We start from the raw sequence: 18043 nt of genomic DNA on the forward strand, positions 1-18043 counted from the left end.
CTGTGTCTGACACTGTATTTGAGGGCCCTGTGTCTGACACTGTATATGAGGGTCCTGTGTCTGACACTGTATATCAGGGCCCCGTTTCTGACATTGAATATGAGAGCCCTGTGTCTGACACTGTGTATGAGAACCTTTTGTCTGAAGCTGCATATGAGGGCCCTGTGTCTGACACTGTATATGAGGGCCCTGTGTCTGACACTGTATATGAGGGCCCTGTGTCTGACACTGTATATGAGGGCCCTGTGTCTGACACTGTATATGAGGGCCCTGTGTCTGACACTGTATATGAGGGCCCTGTGTCTGACACTGTATATGAGGGCCCTGTGTCTGACACTGTATATGAGGGCCCTGTGTCTGACACTGTATATGAGGCTGTTGTGTCTGACACTGTATATGATGGCCCCTTATTTGACACCGTATATGAGGGCCCCGTTACAGACACTGTATATCAGGGCCCCTTATCTGACACTGTATATGAGGGCCCCGTTACCGACACTGTATATGAGGGCCCCGTTACCGACACTGTATATCAGGGCCCCTTATCTGACACTGTATATGAGGGCCCCGTTACCGACACTGTTTATCAGGGCCCCTTATCTGACACTGTATATGAGAGCCCTGTGTCTGATACTGTATATGAGGGCCCCGTTACCGACACTGTATACGAGGGCCCGTGGCTGACACTGTATATGAGAGCCTGGTATGTGTTTGGCAGGCTGACATGATCTTTCAGAGTTCTGCCGTTCCTTGCTGTGTCCTGTCCCTTTAACACTCGGGGCCTGCTGCGAGCGGCTTCATTGTATATTCTGCCGTCGCTCTGCCCGCCCTCCTGCGCTCTCCTGTGCCGCAGACTCTCGCTGGCGCTCCAGCAGGAGCCAATCAGGGCCCAGCAGGACGTTCTGCAGATATCTGATGCTTTTCCGTTCCTTATTTCTTATTTTAGGACGGAATCTGCATTTATTTAAATTTTATCCAGCGCTGTCATTATCGGCCGGCGCCCTGTCACCATCTCAAGGCTTTCTCTGCTCCGCGTCACATCTATGTCCAACACGGTCCTGTGGGGTGCAGCACATGTGGGGCGAGGACCTGCCAGCAAAATCCACAGTAAATACAAGGATCCTGGGAAAGCTGGGTGACAAGCAATAGGGCCACCAGTCCAAGGGTTAGATACTCAGATATGTCCGAAGCAAAGGGGCTGAAGACTTACGTCCCGAGTAAAGGGGCTGAAGACTTGTGTCCCGAGTAAAGGGGCTGAAGACTTACGTCCCGAGTAAAGGGGCTGAAGACTTGTGTCCCGAGTAAAGGGGCTGAAGACTTGTGTCCCGAGTAAAGGGGCTGAAGACTTGTGTCCCGAGTAAAGGGGCTGAAGACTTACGTCCTGAGTAAAGGGGCTGAAGACTTGTGTCCCGAGTAAAGGGGCTGAAGACTTGTGTCCCGAGTAAAGGGGCTGAAGACTTGTGTCCCGAGTAAAGGGGCTGAAGAGTTATGTCCCGAGTAAAGGGGCTGAAGAGTTATGTCCCGAGTAAAGGGGCTGAAGACTTACGTCCCGAGTAAAGGGGCTGAAGACTTACGTCCCGAGTAAAGGGGCTGAAGACTTACGTCCCCAGTAAAGGGGCTGAAGACTTACGTCCCGAGTAAAAGGGCTGAAGACTTACGTCCCGAGTAAAGGGGCTGAAGACTTGTGTCCCGAGTAAAGGGGCTGAAGACTTACGTCCCGAGTAAAGGGGCTGAAGACTTACGTCCCCAGTAAAGGGGCTGAAGACTTGTGTCCCGAGTAAAGGGGCTGAAGACTTACGTCCCCAGTAAAGGGGCTGAAGACTTACGTCCCGAGTAAAAGGGCTGAAGACTTACGTCCCGAGTAAAGGGGCTGAAGACTTGTGTCCCGAGTAAAGGGGCTGAAGACTTGTGTCCCGAGTAAAGGGGCTGAAGACTTACGTCCCGAGTAAAGAGGCTGAAGACTTGTGTCCCGAGTAAAGGGGCTGAAGACTTACGTCCCGAATAAAGGGGCTGAAGACTTACGTCCCGAGTAAAGGGGCTGAAGACTTGTGTCCCGAGTAAAGGGGCTGAAGACTTGTGTCCCGAGTAAAGGGGCTGAAGACTTACGTCCTGAGTAAAGGGGCTGAAGACTTGTGTCCCGAGTAAAGGGGCTGAAGACTTGTGTCCCGAGTAAAGGGGCTGAAGACTTGTGTCCCGAGTAAAGGGGCTGAAGACTTATGTCCCGAGTAAAGGGGCTGAAGACTTGTGTCCCGAGTAAAGGGGCTGAAGACTTACGTCCTGAGTAAAGGGGCTGAAGACTTACGTCCCGAGTAAAGGGGCTGAAGACTTATGTCCCGAGTAAAGGGGCTGAAGACTTACGTCCCGAGTAAAGGGGCTGAAGACTTATGTCCCGAGTAAAGGGGCTGAAGACTTATGTCCCGAGTAAAGGGGCTGAAGACTTATGTCCCGAGTAAAGGGGCTGAAGACTTACGTCCTGAGTAAAGGGGCTGAAGACTTACGTCCTGAGTAAAGGGGCTGAAGACTTACGTCCCGAGTAAAGGGGCTGAAGACTTACGTCCCGAGTAAAGGGGCTGAAGACGTATGTCCCGAGTAAAAGGGCTGAAGACTTATGTCAATGTGAGATTTTAGTTTTCCTTTTTAATAAATTAGCAAAGATTTGGAACATTCTGTTCTCACTTTCTCTTTACGGAGCACTGAGGGCAGAAGGACGGGGAAACTTATAGCCCAAGGAAGGAGCAAGATAGGAAAATGTGAGGAAAGAAGGACTGAAGACTCCAAGTGCACTGTAGATAGACATGAGATAGATAGATAGGAGATAGATAGATAGATATGAGATAGATAGATATGAGATAGATAGATAGATAGATAGATAGATAGATAGATAGATAGATATGAGATAGATAGATAGATAGATAGATAGATAGATAGATAGATAGATATAGATAGATAGATAGATAGATATGAGATAGATAGATAGATAGATAGATATGAGATAGATAGATAGATAGATATGAGATAGATAGATAGATAGATAGATAGATATGAGATAGATAGATGGATATGAGATAGATCCATTTCTGGCTGTGGTTTCCTCGTCCGAAACTTTACAGGGACTTTTGCACCTGCCATTTTTAAAGGAGTGCAGCTATTAATATTTTGTTTGTTAGATAGATATAAGAGATTAAGAGATAGATAGATAGATAGATAGATAGATAGATAGATAGATAGATAGATATATAAGAGATAGACAGACATTAGATAGATAAATAGATAGATAGATATAAGTGATAGATATGAGACAGACATTAGAGAGATGTGATGATGTATTTTCAGCTGACCGGACTCTCTCGGCAGACATGGCGTCCTCCCGCTGCGCTCTGCTTCTGCCCACAGTGGCTTTTCTAGAGCAGCGGCGCCAAGTGCATTCTGACCGCAATAGATGCACTTGACATGTGAAAATAAGCGCCTCATAAAACCCCAGTGTGAAAGCACTGATGAGAGTACCGCCATGATAACTCACAGGAGCACATCATGCTGCCGCTTTGTATTTTTCTATATAACTTTTAGCAATGACTACGTATTATTATCTGCCTTCTTCATCTTGCTTTTAAAAAAAATCATAAAAAAATATTAGAAAAGGTGACAAAATAAAAATGCTAAAATTAGAATCAATGAAAAACCATAAAAATAAAAATCATGAAAATCATTAAAAGTATAGATATAAAAATATATAAAATTAGAAGCAATTACAAAAATATAAAATAAAAATGTAAAAAAATCATTGAAACTATAAACTTAGAAGCATTAAAAATATAAATAAATATATAATATTAGAAGCAAATAAAAAATAATAATGTAAAAAAGATTAGAATGCATTAAAAATATAAAAAAATGAAAAATATAAAATAAAAGAAAAGTCTAAGCTTATGCTAAAATAATTCCAGTTGCTGTATTATTTGCGGCGCTTCCCTCCCCCGTCACACCCCAGCCCCGCTCCTGGCGGCGGTCATAATTCGCGCACATTCATTTATCCGCCTTTCATCTCACGTTGCTATGATATCTTTTCCCCTTGGTCCTTTTTTTTCTCATTATTTCCTACAAGTTGTTCTCTTGACTCTGTGTAGATTTTTTATTATAGGACTACTCCCCCCACCATGTCCCCCAGCTGTCGTTCCCAACACCGGGGGTCAGCGCAGGGGCCCCCAGCGTGTGTGTTTAGTAGCTGCACTTGACCCCACAGTGCCCCCCCCCTCCCTCCCCGAAAATAACAGTTTCACAAACACAGGGGACACACACGGCTTTGGGCCTACGTGGCTGCTCGGAGCCCATTGTTGAGTTTCCATGGCGACCAGTTGCCATGGTTACCCCTCAGATAACACAGCAGCCATTAATCACTGTGGCATTAGTGCGCACACACAACATCGTGCCATTCACCGCTGGCGAACAGGCACCAGAACCTTGGACACGCCAGACCCCCCCCAAAAAAAAAAAAAAAAATCATAAAAAAAAAAAAAAAAGATTTATAGACATAAAAATCTACAAAATACCTGAAAAAAATAGCCTTGTCATGTTAATAAAGGATCTGCAGGTGCGGAGTGAGGCGCGAGGCGCACAGGTGCGTCATAGAGAGGAACGGCAAAACATCGCACCTTCAATTATACGGGGAAGCAGGAGGAGATCAGAGCTTATTCAGACTCCTGCTTCATCAGCATTTAGGATGGGCTTTTTTTTATTTTTTTGCTTTTTTACCCTCTTTTTTAAGAATTTCCATTTACAATTTTATATATATATAAAAACAATATATACATACATTTTTATAAAATAAAATAAAATCCCCCCCACCCCCAAAAAAAAATATTCCAGGAAAATTATATTATTATTTATTAGTATTTTTATTTCAATTTTTTCCTATTTTTATTAATAGTAGTACTAGTAGTACTTTTTTGCAGATTATCAAACAGACACAGAGGTTGTGGCCCTGGACATTAGATGACCCAAAAATTCCTCGTGCCCCATACGAGACCAGCACTAGAAATAACGGCAGTATTTCATATATATTGCTTCAGGTTCCGCCTCTGATACACAGAGTAGAAGTACAGTAACAATTCCTTTCATCCACCACCTGATAATCCAGAACACCCACAGGAACCACTAACCATCCCCTAAAGGAATGCTGCAGGTCTAGTACAAGGTTAGAAGGGGGGGGGGGGGCATGACTTGAGGTTATCGCAAAGAGTCCTTGCATCACGTTCTGCCCCCAGAACCCTGTACTTGGTAGAACTCAGCACATCAGACATATCTGGAGCAAACCTTTCAAGGCCTTCTTCAGGATTACTATGTAGACCTTGAATAATTGAGGACCACTAACCATCCCTTCAAGGAATGCTCCAGGTAAAACTGATACATTGTGTTATGCCTAGTACAAGGTTAGAAGGGGGCGGAGCATGACTCAAGGTTATCACAAAGAGTCCTTGCATCAGGCTCCACCCCCATAACTCATGTCCTTGGCAGAACACAGCACATCCAGTGATCCTATCAAGGCCTTCTTCAGGATTACTATGTAGACGTTGAATAGTTGAGAACCACTAACCATCCCTTAAAGGAATGCTCCAGGTAAAACTGACACATTGTGTTATGCCTAGTACAAGGTTAGGAGGGGGCGGAGCATGACTCAAGGTTATCACATAGAGTCCTTGCATTAGGCTCCACCCCCATAAGTCCTGTCCTTGGCAGAACACAGCACATCCAGTGATCCTATCAAGGCCTTCTTCAGGATTACTATGTAGACCTTGAATAATTGAGGACCACTAACCATCCCTTCAAGGAATGCTCCAGGTAAAACTGACACATTGTGTTATGCCTATCACAAGGTTCGAAGGGGGCGGAGCATGACTCAAGGTTATCACAGAGTCCTTGCATCAGGCTCCACCCCCATAAGTCCTGTCCTTGGCAGAACACAGCACATCCAGTGATCCTATCAAGGCTTTCTTCAGGATTACTATGTAGACCTTGAATAGTTGAGAACCACTAACCATCCCTTCAAGGAATGCTCCAGGTAAAACTGACATTGTGTTATGCCTGGTACAAGGTTAGAAAGGGCGGAGCATGACTCAAGGTTATCACAGAGTCCTTGCATCAGGCTCCACCCCCATAACTCCTGTCCTTGGTAGAACACAGCACATCCAGTGATCCTATCAAGGCCTTCTTCAGGATTACTATGTAGACCTTGAATAATTGAGGACCACTAACCATCCCTTCAAGGAATGCTCCAGGTAAAACTGACACATTGTGTTATGCCTAGTACAAGGTTAGAAGGGGGCGGAGCATGACTCAAGGTTATCACAAAGAGTCCTTGCATCAGGCTCCACCCCATAACTCCTGTCCTTGGCAGAACACAGCACATCCAGTGATCCTATCAAGGCCTTCTTCAGGATTACTATGTAGACCTTGAATAGTTGAGAACCACTAACCATCCCTTCAAGGAATGCTCTAGGTAAAACTGATACATTGTGTTATGCCTAGTACAAGGTTAGAAGGGGCGGAGCATGACTCAAGGTTATCACAAAGAGTCCTTGCATCAGGCTCCACCCCCATAAGTCCTGTCCTTGGCAGAACACAGCACATCCAGTGATCCTATCAAGGCCTTCTTCAGGATTACTATGTAGACATTGAATAGTTGAGAACCACTAACCATCCCTTCAAGGAATGCTCTAGGTAAAACTGATACATTGTGTTATGCCTAGTACAAGGTTAGAAGGGGCGGAGCATGACTCAAGGTTATCACAAAGAGTCCTTGCATCAGGCTCCACCCCCATAAGTCCTGTCCTTGGCAGAACACAGCACATCCAGTGATCCTATCAAGGCCTTCTTCAGGATTACTATGTAGACATTGAATAGTTGAGAACCACTAACCATCCCTTCAAGGAATGCTCCAGGTAAAACTGACACATTGTGTTATGCCTAGTACAAGGTTAGAAGGGGCGGAGCGTGACTCAAGGTTATCACAAAGAGTCCATGAGTTAAGGTCCACCCCCACAGGTCCTGTCCTTGGCAGAACACAGCAGATCAGACTTGTCTGGAGCAATCCTTTCAAGGCCTTCTTCAGGATTAGTACGTAGACTTTGAATAGCTGAGACATGTCGTGTGTTCTTATTTAGTGGTCATCTGAGAAGGTCACAAAAAATCACCCTCCCCCTCCAATGCAGATGGTCCAAAGAAATCCTTCCCTCTCATGGTCCTGTGAGGGGTCACAGAAATCAACCCCCCCCCCCCCCCCCCATGCAGACAGTCCAAAGAAATCCCTCCCTCCCATGATCCCTTCTGCCTCAAACATGCAATGCAAGCAAATCACTAATTTCTAAGATTTGTATCCAGAAAACTTACAGGTGAGCGCATGTATCTAACCCCTACAACAATTGGTAGTACTAGAGGGCATGCTGGGTGTTGTGGTACAACACAAAAATAGTATAATCCGTTTCTTGAGTACGTTAAACTGTTTTGAAGAAAATCAGCTGGAAATCTTGACCATTTTACCGTCATCTGAGCGGGTTCTTCCGCTCTGTACCCGTGCAGTCGTGTTTCCTGTACTTTTCTACGACCATCCAATCCAAAATGATGGTTGTTGTGACCAGGGGTGGACACAGAAAGCATAGGACCCCACCGCAAACAGATGGGGCCCCAGCCCTACTGTGGGTTCCAATAAATTTACCAAATTTTCAGAATTATGTAACATACTGTAAATGGTAAAAGTCTGGATGCCTACAGCCGCCACTAGGGGGAGCTCCTTGCATGTGGATCTATATACTTTGTATTGAACTCAATAGGAACTATCCAACTCTGTATGCAGAGAGCTCCCCCTAGTGGAGACTGCAGGCTAATACTGATTGAATTTCTACGTCACCAATATTGTGATATGTGTTATTTGTCCTATACCCACATTCAATACGAAACCGACTAAGAAGTTACTATGCAAAAAAATAATCTTTTTATATTTCATGAATTTATTGTTTCAGTGACGGACAACACAAATTCTTTTTATAAAACTTTTAATTAAGTTTTCACAAAGAAGCCAAAAAAACATTTTTTCCCCCCTCTTGAAAAAGGGAGCAATGTGCTAATTACAATTCCAAGGCGCTAACAATATTCTAATTAGTTCATAAATTATCTCTAATGACAACTCTTTTTAAAAAAAAAACAACCCAAAAAAAAATAATCGCCATTCTAAAATTAAATCATACAAAAAACTATTTTTGCTTTTAAAAAAACATTTTCTACAAAAAAAACATGTAAAGTTATTTACAGAATATTTTTTGTTCTTTGTTTGTTGAAGGTGGTGGTGGGGGGATGGGACGAGGGGTTAATACAGGTATCAAGGCAACAAGAACACGGAAATTCATACAATATTTAATTAGGGATTATGGCGAATGTCACGTAATGAACACATCACAAACCTCCCGACGACTTCATTAGATATCATAAAAAAAATATAAAAAAAAATGCGAGGGCAGCCATTTTGAAAATTATGGAAACGAGGTTTGACATCTGTCGGACACTGGTGGAACTTCCGCCATGCTAGGTGGATTACCCTGGCGGAAAGACCTGAGCTTCTGATGCTTTTTTTTTTACAAGACGTACGCGTGTCGGCCATTTTGGAATTTGAGGCTTATAACAGGGATAAGGCAAAAAGGAACATTATATCCAGACGAGCGTCCGATATAATGATGTCAAAGCCTGAGATTCTTCAAATGGGTGACATAAGACGCCAGCACTGGACCGGGCCTTATTTGTGCTATCAACGTCAATAGGAAACTCCTAGATACAGGTGAGGCGGCCATTTTTATGTTTTTTTAATTTTTTTAAGGGGTTGTCTGGATGGTATTTTTTTTTTTAAAGGGCCAGAATGGTGTAAAGTTATAAAACAAGTCATATTCCCCTCACTAATCCCCCTGTGCTCCCGGTCTGCTGCTTCCAGAGCGCCCTCTAGTGCATGCTTCCTCTTGACACACAGGAAATAACGATTCAGCCAATCACTGGCTGCAGTGTCGACCTCCTCAGTCAATGATTGGCTGAGTGACACCATTTCCTGTGCGCCAAGAGGAACCAAGAAGTAATTAACAGCCAAGGACCTAAAAAGTGGTACAATGGGAATCTGTGAGGCGAGTGTCTCTTTTTTGTTTGTTTTTTAACACCACCCTGTTGTTTTTTTTTCAATTTTTTTAATTGAACTTAATTGGACTTCACCATCCATTCACCAGCACAATATGGCTGCCATCGTTGTATGCAGGTGGCATTCACATGACAGAATTTATTATGTTCTATTTTTTTTTCTAGATTTTTTTTTTCCATTGCATGACTTGGCACAATTCAGTTTATGAAAAATTTTTATGTTTTTTTTTTAAATAAAAAAATGAATTCAGCTTATGGGTAAAATAATATTGCGGCTTTTATGTGTCATAAATGATATTCATTAATATATAACTAGAATTTTAGGCCCATGTAGACATAGAAAAATATAGACAAAATAAACCCTATTTCTAATAAAGTGTATATCCTCTAAGTGAAAATATATAAAAACAAAGAAAAATCAAAAAAAAAAAAAAAAAAATAGCATATTATAGCTTAAGATCTGATGAATATTTGTAGCAATATTGCCTGAGAACTAAAGTAGAGCTTATGGAGACGTAAATATGTGAATGGATAAAATAAAAAAGTAATCCCTCCAAAAAAGGAGTGACTCAAATATTAATATATATTTTATATAAAATATTATATAAAATATATTTTACATTTTAGAACTGCGGCCCATCATAAAAAATAAATGTAAAGAAAATACTGAATAAAAAGAGAAAAACAAAAAAATGTGTTTATAACGTCATTATTGAAAAGAAAATGAACATATTGGGGCTAGACTGTAATTATTAAAAAATAAAAAAGAGGAAATGTCTGGCTCGATTGTAATCATAAAAAAATTAGGCTAGACTGCAATTATTAAAACAATAGAAAATAAAAAACATTTTTTGACTAAATTGTAATAATAAAAATGAAAAAAAAATTGCTAGATTGTAATCATTAAAAAAAATAAAAAATTTGGTCTAGATTGAAATTCTTAAAAAAAATAAATGAAGAAAAAAATTGCATAGACTGCAATTATTAAAACAATTGAAAATTAAAAACATTTTTTGACTAAATTGTAATAATAAAAATGAAAAAAAAAATTAGCTAGATTGTAATCATTAAAAAAAAAAATTGGGGCTAGATTGAAATTCTTAAAAAAAAAAATGAAGAAAAAAATTGCATTTTTTGGCTAAATAGTAATCACTAAAATAAATGAAGAAAAAATTGAATTTTTTGGCTAAATAGTAATCGCTAAAAATAAAAAAAAGGGGCTAGGTTGCAATAATTGACATCCAAAAATAAAATAATTGGGTCTAGACTGTAATCATTGAAGACAAAAAAAAAAAAAAAACTGGTCTGGATTGTAATCATTAAAAAATTAAATAAAAAAATATTTTTGGCTAGATTGTAATCATAAAAAATAAAATAAAAAATCAAACTTCCTGTTCGCGTTTGTTGCGCCCTCGCAAGCGTTCCGTTTGATTGAGGCTTTCATGATGAGACGATGGAGGAAAATACATTACGGATGAAGGAACTTCCCTACTGACGCGTTTTTGAAGGCAAAATGTGAAAAGATTTCACCGGATTTCAGACGACACCGCCACGGGCGGAGGATGGCTGCCGAGATGTATTTTTATAGAGGCTTTGGAAATTGGTTTTGCTGGTTTCTTTATTTTTTTTCCCTTTTTTACATTTTTTTATTTTACATTAGGAATATACAAAATGACCCAAATTTTTTTTGGGATATTTTGCCTTAAAAAAGGCGTAAAAGACGAAAAAAACAGTACAATAATAATATAAAAACCGTGTTGGCGGTAACTGGCACTAGAGGTTGCGCCCCGTATATAGAGGGCTTAGGCTACATGAAACCATGTCTCTTTCCCATATATTACTTAATGGGATTTCACGACGGCCCGTGACGTCTTATCCCTGGTAACGCAATAACCCGACCTGTCGCTTCCTATCACAACCGTCCGTACGATCCCGAACAAAAGGGGCCTTTATTTGGCCCACGTCGCCTTTTTTAATACCTCCTTCACAATAGCGTACGGTTCTCAGGTTGGCGTGGGAGATGAAGTCCGCTTCATTTTCACAGGCTATGATTTCATTCGAAGGGACTTGGGTAGGAGACCGTCGTCAAGTCTAAAAATGGACCCCCCCGTCGCCCTGCCCCGGGGACCCCGTCTTTTATCAAGAGTATTTACTCGTGGAGCTGACATCTTCAAATATCTCTCTAAATGCTGAGCCGTAAAAACTACATCTACTTCGCTTTTTTTTTTTATCGTTCATTTTCGTTCCCGCGTCTCCCTGGCGACCGACACTTTAATGCCATAGCGGAGAGAGGGAGAGTGATGCAGAGACAGGGAAGGAGAAAAGGGGGGGGGGGGGGAGACAGAGGAGCGAATAGTCCCAATCCGTCACCATGGATACAGGGCCTAGCTTAATTACGCGCAGTTTCCCCCCCCCTCTCTATATTTCTCTCCTGTGCCCCCAGTCGAGGTGCTATATTTCAACGTGTCCCGACGCGCGGCCGCAGTTGGAGCCGCGTATGAGTGTTTCTTCTTTTCATTCCCTTTTTCCTTTAAACCTGGATTTTCACTCACAGCAAAACAATAGACATAAAAAAAACAGGACTCGCGGTGCGTTTCGGTGACACAATGTCGGAAGGGAAGGTGTTGGGAAGATTTTTTTTAAATAAAAGACGTCGGCTGCTGAGGAGGGTGTAAATCTTCGGTCTAAGTCATATCTTGCAGAAGGCGAATTCACTTTTGAGCACACATCGGTAAGAGAGGGGGAGAGGGCGGTAAAGGCGATTTTTTTAATTTTTTATTTTTAAGGCTTTGGGTTGGAAATTACAAAAAACACAAAAACTAAACAGAGAACGGCGCTTGTTGTCCTCGTCTCTGGCCCTCCGAGGCATCAAAGTACAAGGTACATGGCTAATCTGGCGCTCATTGACCCCAGCCCCGAGCCAGTGAAGGAATTGGCGGTTTGCGGCCTTTTCGCGAAGCGTTCGGCCGGTAAGGCAAATAACCCATTATACTTCAGCGCTTGTGGCAAGGGGCTTGAATTTATTCGCACCGCACCTTCCCCCAGGGGTTAAACTGGACGTGATATGGCGTCATGGGGAATACGGGCACGGCGTCTGGGTGGCAGGGGCACGTGGGGCTTCCCTTTCACATTGTCCTGCACCCCGCCTTTTAAATATCCTACAATAAGCCCCCACCCTCCATAATTGACGTAAAAGAAAAAATAAACTATAGGGGTAAGAAGCCTTAGATGGCGGGTTTTTTCATACTTTGTAATAGATATTGGCCGGACTCTGGCTCGCCATGTCCTGTACAATATAGACGGGGTGTCCGTAGTCTCCGCTGACCTTTTCATAGTGAGGGCAGAAGGCACCCCCTTCTGAAGGCCGCAGGGGCATGATGATGTCACTGGGCTCGTGGCCGTTGTTGTTACCCCCGCCTCTCTTCGGGGACGTTATAGAACCCAACGACAGAGGAGGATGTCTGGTGTCGCTGTGCTTGGCTTGGCGACGTTTGTGGCACGCCCACCCCACCACACCGAAGACGAGGAGCAGGAGGAATGCTCCGCCAGCTGCACCCGCCACCAGAGGCACATGGGAGTTGGGAAGTGGACCGTTCTCTCCAGTCTTCGTAGCATTGCCGGATGTATCTCCTGAAAAACAGAGAAATATAGGAAGTGAAGGGTTAATGTAAATTATCCTCCTGCAGGGTGATACATATAGAAGGAGCTATGAGTCTGCTCCTCCTCCTGCAGGGTGATACATATAGAAGGAGCTATGAGTCTGCTCCTCCTCCTGCAGGGTGATACATATAGAAGGAGCTATGAGTCTGCTCCTCCTCCTGCAGGGTGATACATATAGAAGGAGCTATGAGTCTGCCCCTCCTCCTGCAGGGTGATACATATAGAAGGAGCTATGAGTCTGCTCCTCCTCCAGCAGGGTGATACATATAGAAGGGAGCTATGAGTCTGCCCCTCCTCCTGCAGGGTGATACATATAGAAGGAGCTATGAGTCTGCCCCTCCTCCTGCAGGGTGATACATATAGAAGGAGCTATGAGTCTGCTCCTCCCCCTGCAGGTTGATACATATAGAAGGAGCTATGAGTCTGCTCCTCCCCCTGCAGGGTGATACATATAGAAGGAGCTATGAGTCTGCTCCTCCTCCTGCAGGGTGATACATATAGAAGGAGCTATGAGTCTGCCCCTCCTCCTGCAGGGTGATACATATAGAAGGAGCTATGAGTCTGCCCCTCCTCCTGCAGGGTGATACATATAGAAGGAGCTATGAGTCTGCCCCTCCTCCTGCAGGGTGATACATATAGAAGGGAGCTATGAGTCTGTTCCTCCTCCTGCAGGGTGATACGTATAGAAGGAGCTATGAGTCTGCCCCTCCTCCTGCAGGGTGATACATATAGAAGGAGCTATGCGTCTGCTCCTCCTCCTGCAGGGTGATACATATAGAAGGAGCTATGAGTCTGCTCCTCCTCCTGCAGGGTGATACGTATAGAAGGAGCTATGAGTCTGCTCCTCCTCCTGCAGGGTGATACATATAGAAGGAGCTATGAGTCTGCTCCTCCTCCTGCAGGGTGATACATATAGAAGGAGCTATGAGTCTGCCCCTGCTCCTGCAGGGTGATACATATAGAAGGAGCTATGAGTCTGCCCCTCCTCCTGCAGGGTGATACATATAGAAGGAGCTATGAGTCTGCCCCTACTCCTGCAGGGTGATACATATAGAAGGGAGCTATGAGTCTGTTCCTCCTCCTGCAGGGTGATACATATAGAAGGAGCTATGAGTCTGCTCCTCCTCCTGCAGGGTGATACATATAGAAGGAGCTATGAGTCTGCTCCTCCTCCTGCAGGGTGATACATATAGAAGGAGCTATGAGTCTGCTCCTCCTCCTGCAGGGTGATACGTATAGAAGGAGCTATGAGTCTGCTCCTCCTCCTGCAGGGTGATACATATAGAAGGAGCTATGAGTCTGCTCCTCCTCCTGCAGGGTGATACATATAGAAGGAGCTATAAGTCTGCCCCTCCTCCTGCAGGGTGATACATATAGAAGGAGCTATGAGTCTGCCCCTCCTCCTGCAGGGTGATACATATAGAAGGAGCTATGAGTCTGCCCCTTCTCCTGCAGGGTGATACATATAGAAGGGAGCTATGAGTCTGTTCCTCCTCCTGCAGGGTGATACATATAGAAGGAGCTATGAGTCTGCTCCTCCTCCTGCAGGGTGATACATATAGAAGGAGCTATGAGTCTGCCCCTCCTCCTGCAGGGTGATACATATAGAAGGAGATATGAGTCTGCTCCTCCTCCTGCAGGGTGATACATATAGAAGGAGCTATGAGTCTGCTCCTCCTCCTGCAGGGTGATACATATAGAAGGAGCTATTAGTCTGCCCCTCCTCCTGCAGGGTGATACATATAGAAGGAGCTATGAGTCTGCTCCTCCTCCTGCAGGGTGATACATATAGAAGGAGCTATGAGTCTGCCCCTCCTCCTGCAGGGTGATACATATAGAAGGAGCTATGAGTCTGCCCCTCCTCCTGCAAGGGTGATACATATAGAAGGAGCTATGAGTCTGCTCCTCCTCCTGCAGGGTGATACATATAGAAGGAGCTATGAGTCTGCCCCTCCTCCTGCAGGGTGATACATATAGAAGGAGCTATGAGTCTGCTCCTCCTCCTGCAGGGTGATACATATAGAAGGAGCTATGAGTCTGCCCCTCCTCCTGCAGGGTGATACATATAGAAGGAGCTATGAGTCTGCCCCTCCTCCTGCAGGGTGATACATATAGAAGGAGCTATGAGTCTGCTCCTCCTCCTGCAGGGTGATACATATAGAAGGAGCTATGAGTCTGCTCCTCCTCCTGCAGGGTGATACATATAGAAGGAGCTATGAGTCTGCCCCTCCTCCTGCAGGGTGATACATATAGAAGGAGCTATGAGTCTGCTCCTCCTCCTGCAGGGTGATACATATAGAAGGAGCTATGATTCTGCCCCTCCTCCTGCAGGGTGATACATATAGAAGGAGCTATGAGTCTGCCCCTCCTCCTGCAGGGTGATACATATAGAAGGAGCTATGAGTCTGCCCCTCCTCCTGCAGGGTGATACATATAGAAGGAGCTATGAGTCTGCTCCTCCTCCTGCAGGGTGATACATATAGAAGGGAGCTATGAGTCTGCTCCTCCCCCTGCAGGGTGATACATATAGAAGAGCTACGAGTCTGCCTCCTCCTCCTGCAGGGTGATACATATAGAAGGAGCTATGAGTCTGCCCCTCCTCCTGCAGGGTGATACATATAGAAGGGAGCTATGAGTCTGCTCCTCCCCCTGCAGGGTAATACATATAGAAGGAGCTAAGAGTCGGCCCCTCCTCCTGCAGGGTGATACATATAGAAGGAGCTATGAGTCTGCCCCTCCTCCTGCAGGGTGATCCATATAAAAAGGAGCTATGAGTCTGCTCCTCCCCCTGCAGGGTGATACATATAGAAGGAGCTATGAGTCTGCTCCTCCCCCTGCAGGGTGATACATATAGAAGGAGCTATGAGTCTGCTCCTCCTCCTGCAGGGTGATACATATAGAAGGAGCTATGAGTCTGCCCCTCCTCCTGCAGGGTGATACATATAGAAGGAGCTATGAGTCTGCTCCTCCTCCTGCAGGGTGATACATATAGAAGGAGCTATGAGTCTGCTCCTCCTCCTGCAGGGTGATACATATAGAAGGAGCTATGAGTCTGCCCCTCCTCCTGCAGGGTGATACATATAGAAGGAGCTATGAGTCTGCCCCTCCTCCTGCAGGGTGATACATATAGAAGGGAGCTATGAGTCTGCCCTTCTCCTGCAGGGTGATACATATAGAAGGAGCAATGAGTCTGCTCCTCCTCCTGCGGGTGATACATATAGAAGGAGCTATGAGTCTGCTCCTCCCTCCTGCAGGGTGATACATATAGAAGGAGCTATGAGTCTGCTCCTCCTCCTGCAGGGTGATACATATAGAAGGAGCTATGAGTCTGCTCCTCCTCCTGCAGGGTGATACATATAGAAGGAGCTATGAGTCTGCTCCTCCTCCTGCAGGGTGATACATATAGAAGGAGCTATGAGTCTGCTCCTCCTCCTGCAGGGTGATACATATAGAAGGAGCTATGAGTCTGCTCCTCCTCCTGCAGGGTGATACATATAGAAGGAGCTATGAGTCTGCTCCTCCTCCTGCAGGGTGATACATATAGAAGGAGCTATGAGTCTGCCCCTCCTCCTGCAGGGTGATACATATAGAAGGAGCTATGAGTCTGCTCCTCCTCCTGCAGGGTGATACATATAGAAGGAGCTATGAGTCTGCCCCTCCTCCTGCAGGGTGATACATATAGAAGGAGCTATGAGTCTGCTCCTCCTCCTGCAGGGTGATACATATAGAAGGAGCTATGAGTCTGCTCCTCCTCCTGCAGGGTGATACATATAGAAGGAGCTATGAGTCTGCTCCTCCTCCTGCAGGGTGATACATATAGAAGGAGCTATGAGTCTGCCCCTCCTCCTGCAGGGTGATACATATAGAAGGAGCTATGAGTCTGCCCCTCCTCCTGCAGGGTGATACATATAGAAGGAGCTATGAGTCTGCTCCTCCTCCTGCAGGGTGATACATATAGAAGGAGCTATGAGTCTGCCCTCCTCCTGCAGGGTGATACATATAGAAGGAGCTATGAGTCTGCCCCTCCTCCTGCAGGGTGATACATATAGAAGGAGCTATGAGTCTGCCCCTCCTCCTGCAGGGTGATACATATAGAAGGAGCTATGAGTCTGCCCCTCCTCCTGCAGGGTGATACATATAGAAGGAGCTATGAGTCTGCCCTCCTCCTGCAGGGTGATACATATAGAAGGAGCTATGAGTCTGCTCCTCCTCCTGCAGGGTGATACATATAGAAGGAGCTATGAGTCTGCTCCTCCTCCTGCAGGGTGATACATATAGAAGGAGCTATGAGTCTGCCCCTCCTCCTGCAGGGTGATACATATAGAAGGAGCTATGAGTCTGCCCCTCCTCCTGCAGGGTGATACATATAGAAGGAGCTATGAGTCTGCTCCTCCTCCTGCAGGGTGATACATATAGAAGGAGCTATGAGTCTGCCCCTCCTCCTGCAGGGTGATACATATAGAAGGAGCTATTAGTCTGCCCCTCCTCCTGCAGGGTGATACATATAGAAGGAGCTATGAGTCTGCTCCTCCTCCTGCAGGGTGATACATATAGAAGGAGCTATGAGTCTGCCCCTCCTCCTGCAGGGTGATACATATAGAAGGAGCTATGAGTCTGCCCCTCCTCCTGCAGGGTGATACATATAGAAGGAGCTATGAGTCTGCCCCTCCTCCTGCAGGGTGATACATATAGAGGAGCTATGAGTTGCCCCTCCTCCTGCAGGGTGATACATATAGAAGGAGCTATGAGTCTGCCCTCCTCCTGCAGGGTGATACATATAGAAGGAGCTATGAGTCTGCCCCTCCTCCTGCAGGGTGATACATATAGAAGGAGCTATGAGTCTGCCCCTCCTCCTGCAGGGTGATACATATAGAAGGAGCTATGAGTCTGCTCCTCCTCCTGCAGGGTGATACATATAGAAGGAGCTATGAGTCTGCTCCTCCTCCTGCAGGGTGATACATATAGAAGGAGCTATGAGTCTGCTCCTCCTCCTGCAGGGTGATACATATAGAAGGAGCTATGAGTCTGCCCCTCCTCCTGCAGGGTGATACATATAGAAGGAGCTATGAGTCTGCCCCTCCTCCTGCAGGGTGATACATATAGAAGGAGCTATGAGTCTGCCCCTCCTCCTGCAGGGTGATACATATAGAAGGAGCTATGAGTCTGCCCCTCCTCCTGCAGGGTGATACATATAGAAGGAGCTATGAGTCTGCCCCTC

General features: G+C 45.0%; 1 protein-coding gene across 1 annotated transcript in view; it reads right to left on the bottom strand.

Annotated features, from left to right (window-relative positions):
* Positions 1–11842: 11842 nt before the first annotated feature.
* EFNB3 (ephrin B3) overlaps positions 11843–18043 on the bottom strand; it is a 63993-nt gene continuing 57792 nt past the window's right edge. Inside the window, exon 5 of the mRNA XM_044282894.1 lies at positions 11843–12795. Coding sequence (XP_044138829.1) covers positions 12407–12795 — 389 coding nt within the window. The 3' untranslated portion in view covers positions 11843–12406. The remainder of the gene's footprint in view (positions 12796–18043) is intronic.

The sequence above is a fragment of the Bufo gargarizans genome, chromosome 2 (genome assembly GCF_014858855.1).
Source record: "Bufo gargarizans isolate SCDJY-AF-19 chromosome 2, ASM1485885v1, whole genome shotgun sequence".
Classification (NCBI taxonomy): Eukaryota; Metazoa; Chordata; class Amphibia; order Anura; family Bufonidae; genus Bufo; species Bufo gargarizans.